The sequence below is a fragment of the Aptenodytes patagonicus genome, chromosome 2 (genome assembly GCF_965638725.1).
Source record: "Aptenodytes patagonicus chromosome 2, bAptPat1.pri.cur, whole genome shotgun sequence".
Taxonomy (NCBI): Eukaryota; Metazoa; Chordata; class Aves; order Sphenisciformes; family Spheniscidae; genus Aptenodytes; species Aptenodytes patagonicus.
The window spans coordinates 54,936,692-54,957,556 of record NC_134950.1 but is presented as its reverse complement, the minus strand read 5'-3'; the positions used below and the strand labels follow the sequence as shown (position 1 = coordinate 54,957,556).

General features: G+C 40.9%; 1 protein-coding gene across 1 annotated transcript in view; it reads right to left on the bottom strand.

The window, feature by feature from the left end:
- The window catches only part of EMILIN2 (elastin microfibril interfacer 2), a 34,669-nt gene extending 14,084 nt beyond the window's left edge, over nt 1-20,585 (bottom strand). Inside the window, exons 1-4 of the mRNA XM_076329887.1 lie at nt 20,461-20,585; nt 20,179-20,301; nt 6,008-6,183; nt 1,262-3,196 (exon numbers count right to left, since the gene is read on the bottom strand). Of these exons, the coding sequence (XP_076186002.1) occupies nt 1,262-3,196; nt 6,008-6,183; nt 20,179-20,301; nt 20,461-20,585 (2,359 nt within the window). The remainder of the gene's footprint in view (nt 1-1,261; nt 3,197-6,007; nt 6,184-20,178; nt 20,302-20,460) is intronic.
- Nucleotides 20,586-20,865: the final 280 nt, after the last annotated feature.

The window sequence follows — 20,865 nt, the reverse complement described above, 5'->3', positions numbered from 1 at the left end:
CTTTCAAGTCTCTGCCTCAGAGTGAGAAGGATATTCTTCCCTAAAGAAATTACTTTCAGACCCTTCATGAAGCACAACTTGTCCATTCAAGCAAGAGCGCTCACAGTCCCGCATCTGATCTCCCCCAACCACCATCAGCTGCAATAGCTCACAGGCTCTTCCCTCAGCACCTCTTCTTCTGATTTAAGGCCAGTCACAGAAATCGGCTTATTTATCTCATACGTGCACAGAATTAAAACCAGAAGCATCAACCAACTGAAGAGTGCAGTTTCAAAACAGTCTCCAATTCCTACATTTTTGCGTCTTGCTAACAGAAACAGGAACTCAGCTTCCTTCTGTAAACTTTGACTCTCTCAGAAAAACAACCCATTGCTGAAATTTGGAGCAAGAACTGCAGAGGGAACTGAGTGGCATTTAGCAAGGTCTCTAAACCTTCATGGCAAGGTTCACCAACACGTTGAGGTTACCATTTCACAGCATTTTGAGCCAAAGGGAATGTGCCTCTGCTTCTCAGCCACTCTAATGCAAACTTTAAACCACCTGTGGAGGTAGAGTTGAGCTAACATGTTGGACTACTAACAGAAGTGGCTGAGGTGTGAAAACACTGCCAGCTGGGGTGTGAACCTATTGCCAGCTACGCTGTGGGAATGCAAACTTCTGGGAGAGCTATGAAGCAGAAGTCTTCTATCGCTACACCAAGATATGCCAGAGCTTGTTTGTGAAAGTCCTAAATCAAAGAGTCGGTGCTGAATTATAATCATTAACTCATGCTAAGAACAAAACTTACGGGGAATCTTTCTTATCATAAATTTGAATTCCTTTGACTTCGGTTTTCTCCATTGACTTTTCAATTTTCCCCCAGGAATCAAGAATAATCTCACACAACAAAACAAAACAAACAAACAAAAAAAATCCAAGCAAATGAACTGGAATAATACCCACAGATAATTATTACTCAAAACTCACTTTAAACTCACTATCCAAAAATATTAGTTTTCCCACTCTCTTTATTCTGGCTAAAAGTAAACACGAAAGCATATAAGACTTTTTTTTTTTTTTTAATAATACTTTTAAAAGCACTCAACGTCCTCTATGGCATTCTAGAGCAAAGAGCCAAAATTAGAGTCACTGTAAAAACAAAGTAGAAATTGTGTAATATGAAATTTTTCCTCCCTTGTCTAGTTCCTTTATAAATGATTCAGAAAAGGAAGTCAGTCAAAAAAACAACAAAAAAGCATAAAAAAACCCCCAAAAAACTTACTTGTGTCAGACTGAGATTTCAGCATGCCTTCAATGTCTGTGGTGATTTTGGAGACCTGACTATAAAACTGTTGGACAGAATTTTTGAGGCCAGAAATATCAGTGGAATGAGATGCTATGGTTCCATTCATTTCACGAATGCAGTTCCATAAGCTGCTTACGTGCTTATTCAGACCTTCTTTTATCTTCTGCAAGCTACCTGAGACAGAGTCCAGCTTGCCGCAAACTTTTTCAACACGCGAGACTCTGCTCTCAACATCCGAAACACCCTCCTGGATACCTTGGGTCTTTTCTTTGCACTTGCTAAGATCATTCAGGATATGGTCATTCAATTGTTCTAGTCTCTCTTTCACTTCACCGCAGCAATTATCACTGGGATGAGCAGTTTGATTTGCAAATGTCCTCTGCATTTGATCGATTTTTCGGAAGACACCTCGTTGTGTTTTTCTACAGGTAGAATTGACTCCCAGAAGCTGCTCCTTGCAGCTACTCAAGCCATCTTGAAGATTTTTCATGTCTTTATCCATGACACTTAGACTATACCGGAATACACGTACGTCTCTCTGCATTTTCTGGATGTCACGTTGGTTACCCTTAATTAAGTTGAGTTTCTCATTAAGAGAGCTATTTAGAGACTGCAGGAGAACAGAGTTATTATCTGTTTTCAAAAGCAAGTGATGGTATTTGTTGTTACAATTTTCTAGCTCTTTCTGAAGGTCCTCCATACCTCGTGGTGCAGACTGACATTTCTGTCCACAGAGGTGTTCAAGCGACAGTAGTTTGTTCTTCAGAAAATTCACCTCTGCTGTAAATTGCTCATTTGCAAATCCTGCGTCACTGGGCAAGATGGGCCCAGGATTAATATACATTCCATCCGGGTCTGTGGTATTAGCTATCTCTAAAATAGTGCCACCTAGCCTATCTTCTAGTGCCTGAAGCTTTTGGTCAAACAAGTCTCTCAATTCATCTACCTCAGCAGCTATAGCACCGCGGAGAGTTTCTTCAACGTAAAAGCAATGTTCTTCAGCATTCCGTTCTGTAACATTCATCCTCGCATCTAGCTCCTCCAACCTCTCACCAAACATGTCTTCTAGATCTGGAGTTGACAACCGACTGATTTCATTATCTATTCTGACGTTCAAGATCCTGTGTGCTTCCACAACTCTGTCAATCTTCTTATCTAAATCTTTTATCTGTTGGTCAAAGTCATTTCTCTCACCCTCCTTGCAACAACTGGACTTGTTTGATGGAATCTGAGTTCGGAGAGTATTTATTTCTTTCCTCAAGTCATTCTCTTTTGCTTTTATAACATCAATTATTCCTGAACAGTTATTTTCATTGTCATCACACTGCTGCTGGATATCCTGTAGTTTGTATTCACAGGAGTTCTTCAGATCTGCCATTTTCTTTTCAAATCCTTCCAGTATTTCCTGCCTGAGGGACTCAAATTTTGAGTCTATATACTCCTGATATATATTGTCACTGGGCATTGTTATTGTAGGTCCTTGTGCTGCCTCCTGCAGTTGTTTTATTTGTCCTTCATAGCCTTTTACTTTTCCATTCAGTTCCTCCAGCTTGTCATTCCTCATCTTCAAGGCTTCTTTGACCTCAGCTAGCTCAGACTTTATATCCTCCATTTCAAAATCAATAAAAGGGTCTTTTTGATCTTTATTGCTGAGGAGTCCAGGCAGATGAATAGTGTCTGTTTCACCACCAACCGCACTATCAGGCTCTGGGCGGTCATAAAGGTTGTTCAGCCAAGTGACCAACATCTTACTAGCATCTTCTTGGACAGTCAACTTTAGGTTTTCATTCACACCTGCCACGGAGGACTGAAGTTCAAGCACTGATCGTGTAAGTCTAAACAACTCGTCCTCAAGAAACTGCATTTTCTTCTCATATGGTGGAGGTTCCGGCACTTCTGTTGGTTCTGCATCTGTTTCATGGAAATAACAAAGTCTGGATGTAAATATTCCCAGTGGTATCTGTTTTAATCAGCTGAGGCTAATTTCACTTTTCTTTAAAGCCAAATAATGATTTAAATTGCATAATGCTTGTTCCCTTTTCTGTTCTTGTTTTCAGTAGTTTATAATTAAAACGTTATCAAGACACCCCAGACTAGAAGTTTTAGCACATTGACCAATTCCTGCCAAGATACAATGGCAATAAATAAATAAATTAGCAAGCAGAACCCCCCTTCTTGTTCAGCAATGAATCTAAGCTATAGCATACATAACAGACCACTATAGATCCATACACATCACAACACAATCACCTTAGAGCCACTGCATCTCCTATAACAATACTTTGGGAGGTGCTGCTCTTGAATTCCCATTGAAAACTTAAGTGGCAATAATTTATGTGCCTAAAGTGGGTTTGTGCTCCAGTATTTTGCTGAACTGGGGTCCAAATTCATATACTGGATGGGGTTCTGCAAGATATTCCAGTTATCACACTTGCTTCAAAAATACCTAATTATTTGACGCATATTTAAGTAGGCAATAAAAATGTGTATAAAAGCATAAGCTTTACACATCCAAAATCGTTAAGATTAAAATAACACCAGCACTATCCTCATCGAATGAAAAAAAGTAAAAGCAGACTTTTAGCTGCAATCTACTTTTTACCTAGAACAAATCAATTAATGAATCTGAAACCATCCTTCCAATCCATTTGTCATTGGCAGCACCTCATTTGCAGAGCCACGTACAATTCTGGATGTTCAGTTTCAAGCAAAATGTGTAACAATTGTAGAAAATCCAGAAGAAAGAAAGAAACATTATCAGAGGTCAATAAAGTATAAACTGCAAGAAAAGTCAAAGTAATTTGTTATTTAGGCTAGAGGAGAGGAGAATGAAGAGTAATATTCTGAAAGAAATTTGCAAACTGGTAGGGAATTAACTGTTTTCCCTATCTGCTACTGATGGGACAGGACAAGAAGAATGGGCTTCAACTGGAGCAAGTGAAGGTGAGGCCTGATAGAAAGTGAAATGCCAGAAGACATCGTCCACATGAGCAGCAGAATTTCCACCACCAGAGGCTGGACAGACTTAGCTGATCCTACCTTAGGGGATGGATAAACAGACCCCTTAAGATCCCTCTAGTCCTATTTTCCAGGATTCTCAGCAATAAGGCACTAGTAAGTCAAGATACTGAGTGTGATCCCAAATAATCATCTAATATTAATCAAACCTGCAGCTAGAACACTAATTGTTTTAGTTTAACAAACATTTAATACCACTTTAATGTGTAGATCCACATGACCATATTTATTTGCTTACTCCCATATATCTTTGCCATTATGCCCAGAGGGGTACACTCTATAAATACATCATGTATAGTCCTAATTGGGATTTTGCATGATACCTTTTATGCAATGCAAAGACTTTTGCACGGTGAAGGCATACTATTGCAGACATAAAAAGTAATGAAGTTAAGAAGCAAAAGTGAAGAAGAAAACATACAACAGAAAATAGACGCACAAATTGTTAGCATTAGAATAACTCTTTCAGATGACAAGTGGCGTTAACAGTTAAATCTTCAGATAAAAGAATCTTAGCCCTGGTTCCAAGCTATGCATGCTAGATATACAGTGGAGAGCAACACTGAGATAGGGTCTGAGGGACGTGCAGTTGGAATTTTTCTTAGTTTTAAACTGGATTTCTGCTTAAAGACGTTGCAAAGAAGGTAGGAAGTCACAAATGTACTCTTCAAGACTGGCAGGGTGGCCGATTCCTTTAATAATAAAAAAGTATGCACATACAGAGTGTAGCTATTACATACACACTGGTCTATTTTTGCACTGAATTACGGTTATTTTAGGGTCAGAGCAGAAAGAAAATCTCTGGACGTAAGTAGTGTGCAAGTTACTTAAAGATATCACCGTGTGTTACTATCATCTTTTGGAAATAATATTTTAGGTGGGCTAACAAAATATTTAAAAAGCTTATTTTTAAAGCAGGTGTATAATCTATAGGATTGGTTTGAAACCATGTATTCAGTCCCAATCCATTCCACTACACAAAAAACACAAGTGGAAATCTGACTAAGTGCTATTCGTGACACTAATCTCCAATGATGTTGGGAAAAAGTCCTTCAGAAGGAAACATCTGTTTATCATTTTTTGTTAATGCAGAAAAGGCATAATACTGCAGTAACAGCATTCCTTCTTACCCTTTCAGAAGACAGTATCTTATACAAACAAACATCATTCATTCTTTAAGGTATTTTTTCAGAAATCGAGTCTTATCATTCCCTTACCCCTTAGTATTAAAGCAGGTAATCTAACATGAACCTGTAAAACCTGCACAAGCCCTTGAACAAACAAAACACTGTGAAACTGCTAGGGAGCATTATATATCATTAAAATTAGTACCTGTTCTTTTTTGGTTTAATAGTAGTTCCTCTCAAATATATCTTTTTTTGTTGGACATTGAAGAAACCACAAAAAACCTTGTAAGTTCTTACAAAAACCCCAACCTTAACACAAAAATTTTCCTGAACCATGAGTAGCCAGCTGGCATTTATGGCCAGTGTTCTACAGCCACCCCTCGTTATTCTTCAGGAAATTCTCTGTATCAAGACTGTTATTGCCTGGCTATTATTTTCCCACCACGCAGTGTCTTCCATATGGCTTTTGTACCTGCCAGTAGTTGAGTTTAATAGAAACCATAATGTTCTTATACTTAAAAGACAAAACAAGAAACCAGACTTGATCATGCATACCAAAATTCAAACAAAAAGTTACCCAAGCCTTTCTTCACAACAGCTTTCGCTGGCGTTGCGGGACGACGAGCAGTGTTTGGCTTTTCTGCTGGGCCTTCTCTGCAGTCTTCCCCTTTGTACCCAGGACAACATCTCCATTCCAGCTCTGTTACTGTCTTATATGCAACTGTGTACCGAGGTCTGAAACTCGTTCGGTATCTGCCAAAACAGAAAACATTTTAAATGATCTGTAACCTAATCTGCTATTTAGATTAAAGCGAAAATTAAAACAGGTTTTTTTAAAAATGAAAATCAATTACTTTCATCCATGATTCATTTTCTCCTTCAAACATCAAATGAAAAAATGTTTCTGTCTAGGTTTTAAAGTTACCTGCACTCAACACCGTCGTGTCAGCGAGAGCAGATATGGCCATAGAACAGGGGCTTTCATGTATGAGCAGAGGGATAACATGTTGTGGGAAGTGAAGGTTCAACTTATCAGACACTGCTGAGAGTAACAGTGACCACCAGTGTATTACTCTATAAATTCAAAACCTTTTCCCTCTAACTAAATGTTTTTCATTGCAAACCCACCCACAGGGCTGCTCTGGCAGCAACTCTTCTGGACATCAAAAAATGTTTCTGCCTGCTTTGTCCCACTTGTCTTTCCACAGTCTCCACTTAAACCATTCCTCGGAATCCGTACGTATGGAGCAGTCAAAGCTAGGAGGGATATTCCAGGGAGGGACAAAACGCTGAAAGCATGAGTCAGATAAGGACATGAAAGAAGGAGTCAGATGAAAGGCTACAACCAAGGAAGGAATCAACTCTCTCCTACTTCACTAGTTAAGTTGAAGAGGGTCTTGCAGACAAACCTATGTACATGTTATGTACATACTACCTTAAGTTTCCCCGATTAATCACTCAAAAGTTAATAAATGGCAAACTGATTCTGGTTGTGCAACTTTCTCTAACCACAGACTTCTTCCATAACTTTCCTTCAGTACACGTACCGCACTTTCAACTGTGGTCAGACACTATGGTATCCCACCAGACCATAAGCAGAGGCTGTGCTATTTTATAAAAACCAAATCAATTTAAGATACAGCTCATTTTGGGTTGAGAGATGAGGAAAATAAGTAAAACAGGGATTTGCCACCTGAGCTCTATAAATTGGTATACTTGGAATACACAGAAACAAAAAAGACCCCAATTTCTCACGTGAATTCCTTTCTCTGAATAAAACTAGTATCATACTACTAACCTCCCTACGGCATTTTCAGATCTTTTTTTATTAAGATTATTTCAGATTAGAACAACAGTTTGCATCCACTAATGAACAACAGGCTTGTTGTTCGTTCATTCATTCATTCATTCATTCATTCAATTACAGCTGAGGTGTCCGTAAAGTAATAATACCAGCAGAATAAATACAGGACAGCAGCGAAGGACTCAACAGGAGCCCTGCAACAGATTTCACTCATAGACTGGCTGGGCACATACAGAGTGTATTTTGGGATAGGGAGAATACAGTACAGAACGGGCACCAGAAGCAGCCATGCTAGCACACAAATCAACTACATGCTTCATTAAACGTTGTCTTGTATTAATATGCAAAATTCCTTATTGTTTAAAAATAACCAGTAATCAGCTACCAAATGGAAAGAGTTACATCTTACACTGACTGTTAAACAGTTTCTATTGAAAGTCACAGAGTAAGAGTTTAACTGTTACTCTTCAAAGCTTCTCTTGCCATGCGCGCAAATAATTGCTGAAATAATTCTGTATTTTTTTATTCAGCATCTTTCACCTTCAGAGACATAATTTTAATATAACGTCCCATATCTGATAGCCATTCGCTGTCCCTTTTTGGTAAGCTGCTTAGCAAACTTGGGGCGGGGGGGTTAAAATGTTAACTACTAATTATGAATTTGTTTCTTTTCCAACCATATCTTTCCCAATTCTGCCACAATATATTCTAATTTTTGCACTCGGGAAATACTCAGTGTTCCTTTGCATTATTACTTTATCTACGACTTCTCATTTAAGGGGAAAGAGTTACTTTGACAACATCATATTTTTTCCAACTGTTTTTGGGCCAAGGAGTAGTTTATTCTAATAAGCCTCTCTGGATTCCCTTCTCCTGTGAATCTTCATAGGAAGGCAGGGGCAGGCTAGGCTGTAACTCTGTCTATTAGCTGCTTGTAACTGCAGTGGTTTGCTGTGGTTGTCAGCTTTTCAGGTTCTGAGTTGGAGCACGTAAACTCAAGAGTGGGTTTCCAACCCTTTTTTACCTTCGTAACACCATATATGAAACAGCTGTACACTGCACTCCAGCTCATCATTTCTCTTACAATTTTCACCGAAACATCTGCTGAATCCTGTTTACAAATGTGAAGTACAGACATCCCCAAGGCGAAGTGCTTTAAAAATTAACAGAGGAGTGCAATGTAGAGAGCACCATTGGGAAGGACAACATCCCGGCCACCCAGGAACTTCCTTTTCCTTCTCCCTTATCTAAAGGATTAAGCCACATCTCCTGTAGGTAACTTGGGTTTGATTCCTTTCCTTCCAACTAGCTGCCAGAGTCAGAGGAGTGACAGGATTAGCTAGATGCTTTAGTGTTTTGAAGTGGTTTTGAGAGTCATTACAAGCTCTCTCACAACCACCACATTACTGAAATGCAAACTTTGAACTTCCAGATCAATTTTCACATGCCGGAAATGGTCATACATACTTTTCTCTGTTTTCCTTAAAACACTTAACTGCTCCAAACTTTGTGTGTGTTCCCCTCTATACTTTCAGGGCCAAACTCCTTCCTGAAAATTACAGTATTTCAATTATCTTCAAACACCGTTACACTTTTCTATTTTTCCCTAACAAAATTTTAAGAATATAGCTGAAACAAATTTTATAAAAGGAATAAGAACTACGTCTATGCAAACTGTGCACTTCTTTGCTCAAATTACAGAACAAGGATTTTCCTTGTACCGTTTCTGCCATTCCTATCATATTTTTGACAAGTTTCTCTTTGTAGACCTTCTCTGTAGTCATGTTCATCAATGTAGACACCTTCAGATGACTTCAACATTCAGACAAATCATAAGACACAACCAAATACAAACGAAGAATATAAACAAATTAAAAGAAATCAAGCTTAGTATTTTTCATATGGGCAAATTATAAAACTTTTCCAAACTCCATCTTAAAAATAAAAAATAAGCAAATTTGACATTCTTGTTCTTTTTATTTCATAGTTTCATGATCCTAATAGGCATAATATGTTTTAATATGATTTAATACAAAAATTATTTGAAACGCAGAAGAATCCTCCCATTCTAAATTATAAAATATAAATACTGTGTATCTACAACTTTTAAAATGTCATAGCAGTCTACTTCTTACAAATTCTTGCAAGTCTGAGAGCTCAAGCAAATACACGAATTGGATCTGTTTTGATTTCGGCTACGGCACATCAAATACAGACTGACTTGAATCCTAAACCACAATTCTCCTAGAGCAAAAATAAGCTAGAATCAAAACGCTTCAAAATCTGGAGGTAGAAGAGCTTTCACATTTTACATCTTGAACTATGGTAACAAGACAGCTATACTCATGGATGGCCCAGATATTAAATTGGGATTTACTTACCAAGAACTATTGTTCCTCTATACTGCCAGTCCAGCTGAATGAATCACACAGCTAGTCCCACTTACTTCAGCAAGGCTAGTCACGTAAGGCTGGGAAACAGGAACTTACCCCAACACTTTTCTAATTTGAATCCAGTCACATAAAAGTTTCTTAAAAACCACAGCTTCATTGCTACAGCTTCTCTACCGATGATATGCTTCATACACAGTTGTGGAAGTTGCCCATGCAAGGAATGGTGACACTGTGCCAACACCGCCCAAAGGCACTGACAAATGACAGTCACCAGCATGCATCCAGCCCAAGGGAGATTCTCAATCATGCAGAAAGTTTTTCAAAGCCAGAACTTTGCTCGCTCAGTGGATTTCAGTGGAGGAGCTGGAGACTTCCAGGATTTTGCCAGGATATAACAGTCTAACAGCACTGAACACAATTATATTCTTGGTTATAGTTCTAACAAAACAAACCGTAACTTTCTGCTAGGGACCGCATCCTGAGAATAATTTGTGATTCTATATATTTTAATGACATAGGACTGAGAGCTACTAGAATATACAAATCAGACATGTCTTTATTTACATTTGCAGTATTCTGAATCCAGTTGCTCACTCGTAGTCACAGCAAACATGTAACATACAGACACAAACATACAAAATGCACTCGGTGTAGCCGGAGAGATGTAGAGTTACGTGGTTAGAACATAACACGCCCAATTTTCCACATCTTTTATCTTGTAGGTGTGAATCTTTACACAGTTACCTAGTGAGGCAATTTGGTCAAAAGGGTTCACAAAAGTTTCGTAAGTGTCTTAAAGAATTGAGGCTCCATTTTAATGCCTGTATATGCTGGAATATAATTAAAAATAGTAAAACATTAAATCATCCTCCAGTTGACTTGGATTTCTGCTATTCAAGTAAGTGTTAATAAACGGAATTATTTTTATAAGTGTCTCAAAGATATTTTAAAAAGAAATTTCTTATGTGGTTAAAAGTTATACACAATACACCAGCATTTATTGTGCCTAGTCGCCCCATCCTCTCGTGGACTTCCAGCCCAAGATGGTCATATCCTTTTGGTGAATTGAGCTAAATACCACAAATGAAATAATTCTTTTAGAAAGCATGAATAAAGGGTGATTTCAACAGTCTCTAATCTTTCCTTGCAACAGAGAAAATAAGAACAGCTGGTTTTTAGGAGTCTTTCCACAACAGGCTTATAACTACCAACGCCTACTACCTTCACCATGAATTCAACATGCTGATCAAATGAGAAAACACATTCAGAATGCTAATGCAAATCTCCACTTTTCATATCTAAGTACTCTGCAGCTGAAATAAAGTTGTACAGTGTGGCAATAGCATTCAAAAGTTCCTCCTCTTTGAGAGAAAAGTATTTTCTTAGGAAAATGCTTAATTAAAAATACATGTTTGCTGCAAATGCTAGACATTTTGACTAGGGAACGAGCTATAATTTTCTCATGGTGCTAAACCACAGAAGGAAGCAGTTAGCACTGATATTTGGAATGTCACCTAATAGCGATAAAACAAATCAGAAACATTTGGATGAAATTGGTGGGAAAACATATGGCTCAGTTCTGTAACTAGATATTAACATTCAACCTTTTGGGAAATGCAAGGAGATAAGTGCCACCACATCCTCACTGTGAGGAAGGGACTGCAGAATCAGCATAGTTGCTACATAAGCAGCGTATAAAATGTTTATTCTGAGCACAAAACTTCAAGGTTGGTCCAAAATTCTGTAGTCATTGGAACAGGTCCCATAACTTCAGCAGCCTGCAAATCATGGTCTTATTGAATAGAAGATAACAAATCTTCACTCTTTAACGCTTTTATTGAATGTAGATCCATTCTTTGTAAATTATAGTCTGCTCTTGCATGTCCCAGTCATCCAAATCTCCAATACATTGCAATGGGAGTGCTGAAGTAGCACATAGACACCCCCCAAAAATACTACCTAGAAGATATAATTAAATGCAATCATATTTTGACCAAGAATTTTTTATTTTGTAGGTTGCAAAGGCTGCCGCTGAAAATACACCCAAGTTGGCCATTTATACTACACAGTTACTAAACTAGAACCAGTTGATCCCAAGTTTTCTGTTTCCCAAGAGTGCAGGCCTAATTGCAACCCCTACAAATGGTGGCAGAAATCCTAGTTCCACTGAAATCATGGAGACTTTTGGCGATCGTCTGTAACAGTGAGTTTCAGCACACCTGAATTTCAGGTGCCTACTGTGTAGGTATGGATGGGCGCTATTTGTCTGTATTTCCCTTACGGCCAACAGAAATATAGTCGATACAGCCAGCAGAGTTGAAACAGGGCAGCAACTTGTCATGAAGTCATTATTTATATCCGATTACCTAAAGAGCATGCTGGACACCATTGACTTGCATTTGAGTCACCACTACTGCAGGTGTCTAAGCTCCCATGCTCACATTCATGCCTCTGTATGGTAGACAACTGAAGTTAGGGTGAATCGAATCCCACCTCTGGATTTTGTCCTTTTATATCCTTGCTACTACACGGCAGCATCAGCAGCTAGCTTGTGTTCCAACCCACAGATGAGATTAATTTGAGAAAAGTATGTCTTTACTAAGAGTTTATCCTAAGGCATTTACGGCAAGCGGTAAAAAGATGTTTTGACAGGAATAGATTAGCCTACAAAAGTCTAGGTGTTCACTGGAAGCAAGCCATGGAGTCGGTAATAAATCCCAATGATACGTTGCAGCAAAAATCCATTTAAAAAGAATCCTAGTGAACCCGAAAATAGTTTTTGATTTTGATCTGGCATCAGAGACACTAAGCTGCTTCTTACAGATGGACTTAAGAAAGTCTCATCTTTCCACTGCTACTCTTCCTTTAGCTGGCATTTTTGCTTTCCAAAATTTATATAAAGAAGGTCAGCACATGCGTTTGCAGGCATCGGGGTCTGGGGAATTACTTTTTCTTCAAAAAAATGCCACTGACTTTACCCACTAGCCCAGTGCCTGGCCCAGTCACAGCCATCTCAATTGAAGTTCCCGAAAGGCCATGGTCAGGTCTTTATATAACATAATAATCAGGCCCTAGTATACATTATCAAAAGCAAGCAGAGAGTGTTTCAAAATTGTTTGCGCTAGGAAGAACACAATTTTGAGGCACCCCTGTGGAATACATAAAGTTATGACGACCTCCACCAGCACATATTACCAAGGAGGCTCAGCTTCTCTGGGCTCACACAGGCACGTACGGGTGCTTTTAATAAAGTTTGCACTAATGTATAGCATGGCCAACATTTGCACCAGATCTATTCTGAGCTAAATCCCGAATAAAAACCTGCTACTGGCTGAGAGCATTAACAGGGACTGAAACTGCAGGAAAGCAAGAGAACAAGTCAAAGCACTATGCATCTGCAGGAACGCAACTGCCTGTTGTGTACACAACCAAGAAATCACCCATCCAGGTCGCTGCAAAGAGTGCTTTAATATCAGACTACGAAAGCACTGTAATTTTACTAAATGTGTTATAAAATAGGAATGAGCATTAGAGACTAAGTACTTTTTCCAGTGTTTATTGTTTATTCTGTGCCTTCACACCACCTGGGAAGCACGATGGGAGCAGAGATTGCCATCCATCTGGAAGAAATTGCTAGGGGGCAGAGACCTGGCACAGGTGACTTGTATTCCTCCCTGCTACTACATCCCCAGCATATCAGCTCTCAGGACGGAGGGAGAAAAGTTGCTTTCCTCTACTCCTAAAGAACACTGTCCCCTCATCTATTGGTGCCAGGGAAGGAGCAGAGAGTCATGGTGCCCAAATCAGCTCACTACAGCCTAGTCTCTCTCACATGGTTCTCTTTAATGCTGAACATTAGTTCAATGCATCTGAGAGAATCTGGCTGAATTTTACTGCAGTGTTTGGATTTTTTTTTCAATAAGAGGGGCAAAAGATTACAGGAACTGGTAGAATATAAAAATGCTCAACTCCTCTCAGACAACACCACAGGGTTTCATTTGTAGCTCCATTCAATATGTCCAGAAGTGCCATTGTTCATTACAGTGAGTTTTGATGCCACTCATCTCAGAATTCTTCTATCCAAAAAAATGAGATTCAAAAGACAATTTTCTCTCTTGGGAGAGAAACGTTTCTTCTTGGGAAGAAACAACCAAGGGGCTGCACACTCTGAAACATGCCCCCATGTCTCATACTAGTTATTTCTAGTTGTTGTGTATATATATATCAATACACACCTCTCTATCTATCTGTCTAACTCTCTCTCTCTCTCAGCTGCCAAGGATTTTATTTTTTAAAACTGACCACTGAAGTCCAGTAGGAAATGCCCAAAAAATAAAGTTTCCGGTTTAAAATTTTAATACTCTTAATGTTCATGAATTACCACTCCTGAAAGCTAGGTAGGCATCCTCTTCTTATGAGCAGAGAAACCAAGACATATGATGCATTTAACTTACAGCCACAGTCAGTCTGTGGCAAGGCTCAAAGCAGAGCTTCGTTCTTGTGATTCACAATCTTGAATTTTCTTATATGGTTGCTTCCTTCCATTTTCTCGCAAGATGAACCTATGCCAGTCAACCACATGCTGACAGACCAACAGTAAGCTACTAAAAACCCACTAAATAAAATGGGATAGAACAACTCTGAAAATACAGTCCTTTCGAAAGGATTTCAGAAAAATTTTGTAGAGCAGCACTGTGATGTAGTCTAACAGTGATGGAACAGGAGTGACTTTGCAACAGGTTATGTGTTAACAACATCCTCACCTGCCTCTTCCAGCAGCAGGAACCAAGTTTCTCACCTTACACCAGTGGAAAGGTCAAGTGAGGATGCAGAGCACTGCTCCTGATAAAGCTGCCTGAGAAACTGAGCTCCAGTAGTATCTCTTCTGCTTCTCTGCCCATGAAATAAGCTTATTTCTAGGATCATTCCAAGAAAGAGCTACTGCTGACAGATTATTTGAAAAGATACACAGATAGAATAGATAACCAATACTTTAATGAATGCAAGAGCTAACCTGTGAGAATAGCTGGGACCCCAACTTTCAGAATAAAATGCAGCACTGTTTTGAGAGCTGATAATTTTCAAGACACCAGGTCAAAAGTGAACCAGAGGGGAGAGGAAAGGTGAGATGTGAATGCAAAAAAGAAGCCGGATGGGAGTAATAATCTGCAACATGTAAAACTGGCACTGCCCATTTTCTAATGGTGCAGAATGTTCCTTGATTATTTGGGTGATTTATGACAAAATAGGCCTTAAACAGTTCCCTAAAATTAACAATTTGTTGTTTTGGCAACAGTTTGGTGCTTAACAGAAGAGGCCCCAGACCTCCAGGTCACACATTTCTCAAACCAGAAAAGCATAAAAACTCTAATTATTTACATTAATGTGAACTGAGGAGCAGTTTGTGATTTTTTTGAATTATTGCAACAAATGCAAATGATGTGTGAAATGAAAATTCCCTGTCCGATTCACAGAGAAGAAAGACTCTGTTGGGTTCAGTGCGTGGAGGCAGAGATGCACAATTTCAAGCTCAGGGAAGTTTACCACACCCAGCAGGCGCTCAAAGATTTTCAACAAGCACTCCAGGAAACTGAAGTACGTTCTGAAGACTTTAAGTTTCCTTACTGTTTTCAATGCACACCCCCTTAGGCTAACCTCCCTATGCAGTCAGCTAGCTGGAGCCTGTACAAACGAATTCTGCTTCATACAAAATACATTAAGTAGGAAAAAAAAAACCTAAGACCCTCCTAGATATTTGGAGGGGAAACGTTAAACAGCCCTCACTTTCCCTTCAAGTTTTTGTGCATCCTGAAAGTTTTTCTTATGAGATATGCATTGCTAGAAGCCAGTGGCAAACGTAGGCTCTGATCTGTGCTGACTTGTATATCTTAGGTTTGATCCTGCCTAGTGCTGAGCACTGACACTGGTCTGTATGCTTAATTTCTAGCAACTGAACAGTCTCAGAGAAAACTACATGGGACTGTTGAAGGGTTGAAAACTACATGTGGATTTCCTACATGTTCCTAGACTGGGGCTGACGTGCTCCACCCAGGTCGTTCCGGGGTTGCCAGAAAATGGTAAATCAAGGAAGCCATTTAACTTGAACTATTACTAATTGAGTAATAAAATTTCCACTGTTACTCAATATTATTTTATTAATAAACATTTAATACTGCTTATTAAAAGCTGTGTGTTACTCATAAGTATAGTCATCTATCCTGATATTTATGATTGCAGAAAACTAGCAGTAACAGTCTCCAAAGTTATTTCAATCTTTTGCCTTAAATCTTCCTCTTGGCAATGATTAAAACCGTGATTAGTTTGGCAGTGGGCTTATTTACGGTCATTCAAAAGTATTAAATGACAAGTTGGAAAATATTGCTCAATGAGAAATTTGGAGAGGCTTGCTAATTTAGCTATTGATTCATTCATCATTTTCTTGACCATTTTCTAAGTATGCGCAACCTAGTGAAATAATGGGTTTGCTTATTACACATTTATCATTAATGTTAAGATGAGAAGCTCACACTAAATCATGAAATCCACTCCCCACAAGCTAAAGACAGGTGACCTGACTCGTTACACACTTGAGCACACAAATATCTTTACTCACATGAGCAGAATTAATGGGGGCTGATAAAACATCCTTTCTTCAAGTCCCTGAGCAACCCTGATCTAACTTTGAAGCTGGCTCTGCTGTTAGCTGGAGGCTACGGGGGGATTACATGACCTCCAGAGGTTCTTCCCAAACTAAATTTTTTTCTATTTGATTTACTACCTCGTACGGGGAAGTCCCATTTGCCAGTTCTGTAGCAAAGATGGAAAGCCAGAAAACATCCCTCTGCTTCAACCGCTTCAGTTCACTTCAAACTTTAAAATTTAAACCTTACTAGTGAAAGCGGCTTTGTCCAAAAATGCTAGGCCATAAATTGGAGCACCTATGGTACAGCCAGGTGTCCCAACATACTCCACAGCACAAGAGGCAAAACAAACAACTGGTATAACAACATCCTACCCTGAAGCGGTTACATTGACCAGAGGATGTCCAAGAGAAGCCACAACCCTAAAGAGCGTGTAGGATCTAGCCAGAAGGGCAATACATTTTTCTTTTAGAATCAGACAACAAATTCCTAATAATGCTAATTCAGTTACTAAACCATTCATAAGAAAGCTAGGAAAGGAAATTCACAACAAAAGAAGTGGGGAGGGGTCAGTTATTTATGAAGCAATATTAAATTTCAAAACATACAAGTTCTTTTTAGTGGGTAAAAACACTAATATTTTTGTGTAAGTATCTTTCAGTCCAATGACCCACTAATAACAAAGTTCCTCCCTCCTTTGCTAGTCAGTTTTAAGAAAAATAAATCAGGAGCCCCCCATACTTCAAAGGGAACATACATCAAAGGGCCCTTCTGCTTTTTCTTTCTACTCCCTCTCTTCCTATCTCTTAAGCAGACACACTTCAACTCACATTTATCCTTAACACCTTAATCAGCCAAAGCATTCGCTAACTTTTCAGCGAGGAAATGCACTATCGAGCCCAAATACCTATAAAACAGTTAAACAGTGAAGTGTAATAATTTCCTGAATTTCAGCTTAACATTTCAGGAAATAAATCCTTTAGCCAAACTGAAATTACAATTAACGCTCCCAGAAGTACAGTCATTCCAACAGTGGGTATTTTTTCAGGCAAATGATATTTTAATGGGCCTAACGGGTAGATAAAAAGGGTTCATGCATGCATGAGTTTTAGGCTTAATCACCAGAGCTTTCTATTTCTAAAAAAAAATATAAAAAAACCAGTGCTGACTATAATCCATATCTGCAATACATACTCTGTATGTGAAGAACATGAGGAATTCAGGAATACACTTTATGTTTAAGGCAGTGAAATGCTCCCATATAAAACGCAGTGGGCTTTTTAATTTAAGTGACGGTTATGCATAACCTAGACTGTACCTAAACACTAGAAGGGCTCTTTAAACCCAGTCTTAAACTAATTTAAATCAACAGTAAATCCACTGACTGATAAAAAAAGCCCTAATAGTACTTAAGTACTAATAAAACCCATACATCTATGATACAGTTAAACTCTTTGATTTGGATCTCACTGTCCCCACTGTCTGCAGCAGAATGAGCTCTTAGATGAACCATGGGTATCAGAAGGAGACTACACAGGGACTGTAGTTTATTCCGATGAATATCTGCTATTTAGTTCATTTTTAACTTCCCTATGTAAGTGTATAAAGGAAAAAAGAGAATAATTTCAGAAAAGTCCTCACAGTCATTTCTTTGTTGCTTTTATAGCTCTTTCCTGTCCTATTTTTGTCAACATTAGCTAACAAACATATATAAACACATTTTGTTATTCAGACCACTACTCCTACTGAATTAAACAATACTTGTCACAGGAATGAAGTTACTCCTGTTTGCAGGGGTTTGCAGGATTTGAACCGTCTATTTCAAATGCTTTGGATTAGTTCCTTTATTACTCTGCCACTAAGAGAATGTGTATACCAGCAAAAGAAAGAAAAAAAAAAAGTCATAGTCTATAAACAGAGTTCTGAACACAATAACATTTCAAGATTTTGATATTCCAGCTGCTTTCAGTGTTAATCAGCTGGTGCTGTGGTAGGTACTTAAAATATTTTACGTTAAGAATAAGGAATTATTTTGCAGTTGCCATCAGGGTTATGAAGAAAATAACAGTGATGTTCACCAAAGAAAGTCAAATTGAGGAAACAAAGGCTTATGGTAAGTATCTAATTCCATTCTCAAAGGAACAAAAAACCCCCATGAGATTGGCCACAGCAGGCGAGACCAAATGTCTGCTTAGCTCCATATTCTCTCTCCGACAGCAGCCAGCTCCAGATGTTTAGGAGAAGCACAAGGACAGACAATGCCATTTCACAAAAACACAGAGTAATCTGGAAGGGATGGGACTTCTGGAGGTCATCCAGTCCAGCCCCCTACTCAAGCTAGGCTTCCCCTTCTGACTCCTGCCAAAGATCTCACCAGTTCAAGCAGTTCTCGGTTCAAGAATTTCCTGAGCTAGAAGCAATGCCTTTGCACTTTCTTCATTATCTACTAGCAGATAGTCCACAAAAATCCTAATTTACCGCCTCTGAAATTCCTTATCTTAATGCTTAGTGATTTATGTGTTCAAAGAGCTCAGTTTCAATCCCTCCTCACTCCTCCGTAGCTCCACTACTGAGACTCTGCATGACAGAGGGCACACCCCATTACACAGTCCGTAAGCTCAGTCAGAAGTCCAAAATGGCCAGTTCAACACTCCAAAAAGAAACAAGGGAAATTACACAAGACGGTGTTACTCAGTTGTCTGCTGTCTTTGTTATTTCCCTCAAATTCCAGTGTTTACATATTCCAATAGAGAAAAGCTATTTTTTTAACAAAAATAACAACCCAAACAAACAGAAAACATTGCATTTGAGTGCCAAACGCCCAACACCTATTGTCACAGACCCCAGGGCACCAGTGTCATTGATGTCCGCAGTCTATTTCAGTAGCACCCAGGACCTAGCAGCATCAGTCTCATCCTCACTGTTTCATGTCAAAATAAAAACTAGTTATTCTTTGTTGTAAAAGAATCCTCGCCATCACCACAGTCCAACTGAGCCTAATCCCATGAAAATCTATAGGTGTCCTTCCACTGACTTCTGGGGGAGGTGAAATGGTTTCACATAGTGCTTACCACCTACAGCTTTCAAATAGAAGCATGCAAATATTACTGCTTTTCAAGTGGGGAAACTGAGGAAAGGGAATTTGCCTGAGTTTAGCCAGAAGGTAAGTGAGATACAGCTGTTCCCTGACTCCTGCTGGACCTGAGGGCTCACACAACCTTGCTACAGCACACCGTGCTGTAGGTGGTCACTCTACAGACTACCACGTGGTCACACTCAATAGCACGAAGCTTAAAATCAAACAAGTAACTTTGTATGACCCCCTGTGAAAACCTCTGCACTGGCTGCTCTCCTTGCTGGACAACTGATGGGGTACACAGACTGTAAACGTCCTGGCTCACGTTCCTGGCTCTCCCTTGCTGTTACGCACCGACCCAGCAACACAGAGCAACCATATAACCGGTTTTGAGCGCTGCTGTACCCTGGCAAATCTGCACCAAGGTGCGTAGGTGCGCTCCCAGCAGGTGCTGGTGCTCCCGCCGCCCACGGAAAGCAGCCGGCGTGCCTAGAACCTCCCTGCAAGCCCCACCACGCCGCGCAGCACGGCGTGACGAGGTGTGCCAGCGCCGCTCCCTTTCAGCTGTGCGCAGCGGACTGGCTGTACGGACCGACAACGTGCTCAATCTGGCTCTAATTAGCTTCGGCAGCCTTATGTTTGCAATAAGAGAGAGCGCTTTGTTCGAGGCGTGCTGGGGACCAGAAGGCGGTACGCGCCCCTCTGCCCTGGCCGTACGCTTTCTGGGGTGCCGGGAACGGCCCGAGCGCAGCGGCAGCGACCGCTTCTCCGCCAGGGCTCGGCAGTGGGTGGCCAAGCGCTTTCTCTCCCGAGGTCGCCTTCTCGGCTACTTACACCGGGGTGGGCTGGCAGGGGAACCGGTTCCAAGCACACTTGTACTGGGCCTGAACGTAGCTCTCTGTCCCGTCCAGCACCGAGCAGCTCACGTTCCTGTTCACTATGTAGGCGCACCAGTTCCTGGGGGGGGAGAAAGACAACGGCCGTCAGGGGCGGGCGGCGGCATGAGGGGCCCCACACGCCGCCCCAGCCCGCCCGCGCCGGCACCCCCGGCTGCCTCGGCTCGCCCCGCCGCCAGCAGCGGCTCCCGCAGCGCCCTCCGGGGCGGGCGGTACTCACTTGCTGCGGGAGCCCGGTCGGGTGTACCGCAGGTGCGGGGTGCCGTGGCTGAGCCCGGCGCCCAGGGCGAGGAGGAGCGGCAGCGCCCAGCCCGAGGGCGCTGCGGGCCCCGGGCGCAGCTCCATGAGGCGACGGGCAGCGGCGGCAGGCGAGCGGGGAGGGCCGGTGCCTCTCCGCGGACTCTCTCCGTCCGTCTGTCCCTCCGTCCGTCCCGCCCGCGCTCGCCCGCTCCCAGCTCCCTCACTGACGCAAATCCCCCCCACCCCGTTTCCGCCCTCCGCAGCGGCTCCGCACCCCCCTCCGGCCGAGGCGCTGCTCCCCTCCACCCCGCCCGGCCGGCCCCAGCCCCAGTCGCTCCCGGCCACCCGCCCCGCTGTAGCCCCCCGGCCGAGGAGGAGCGGCGCT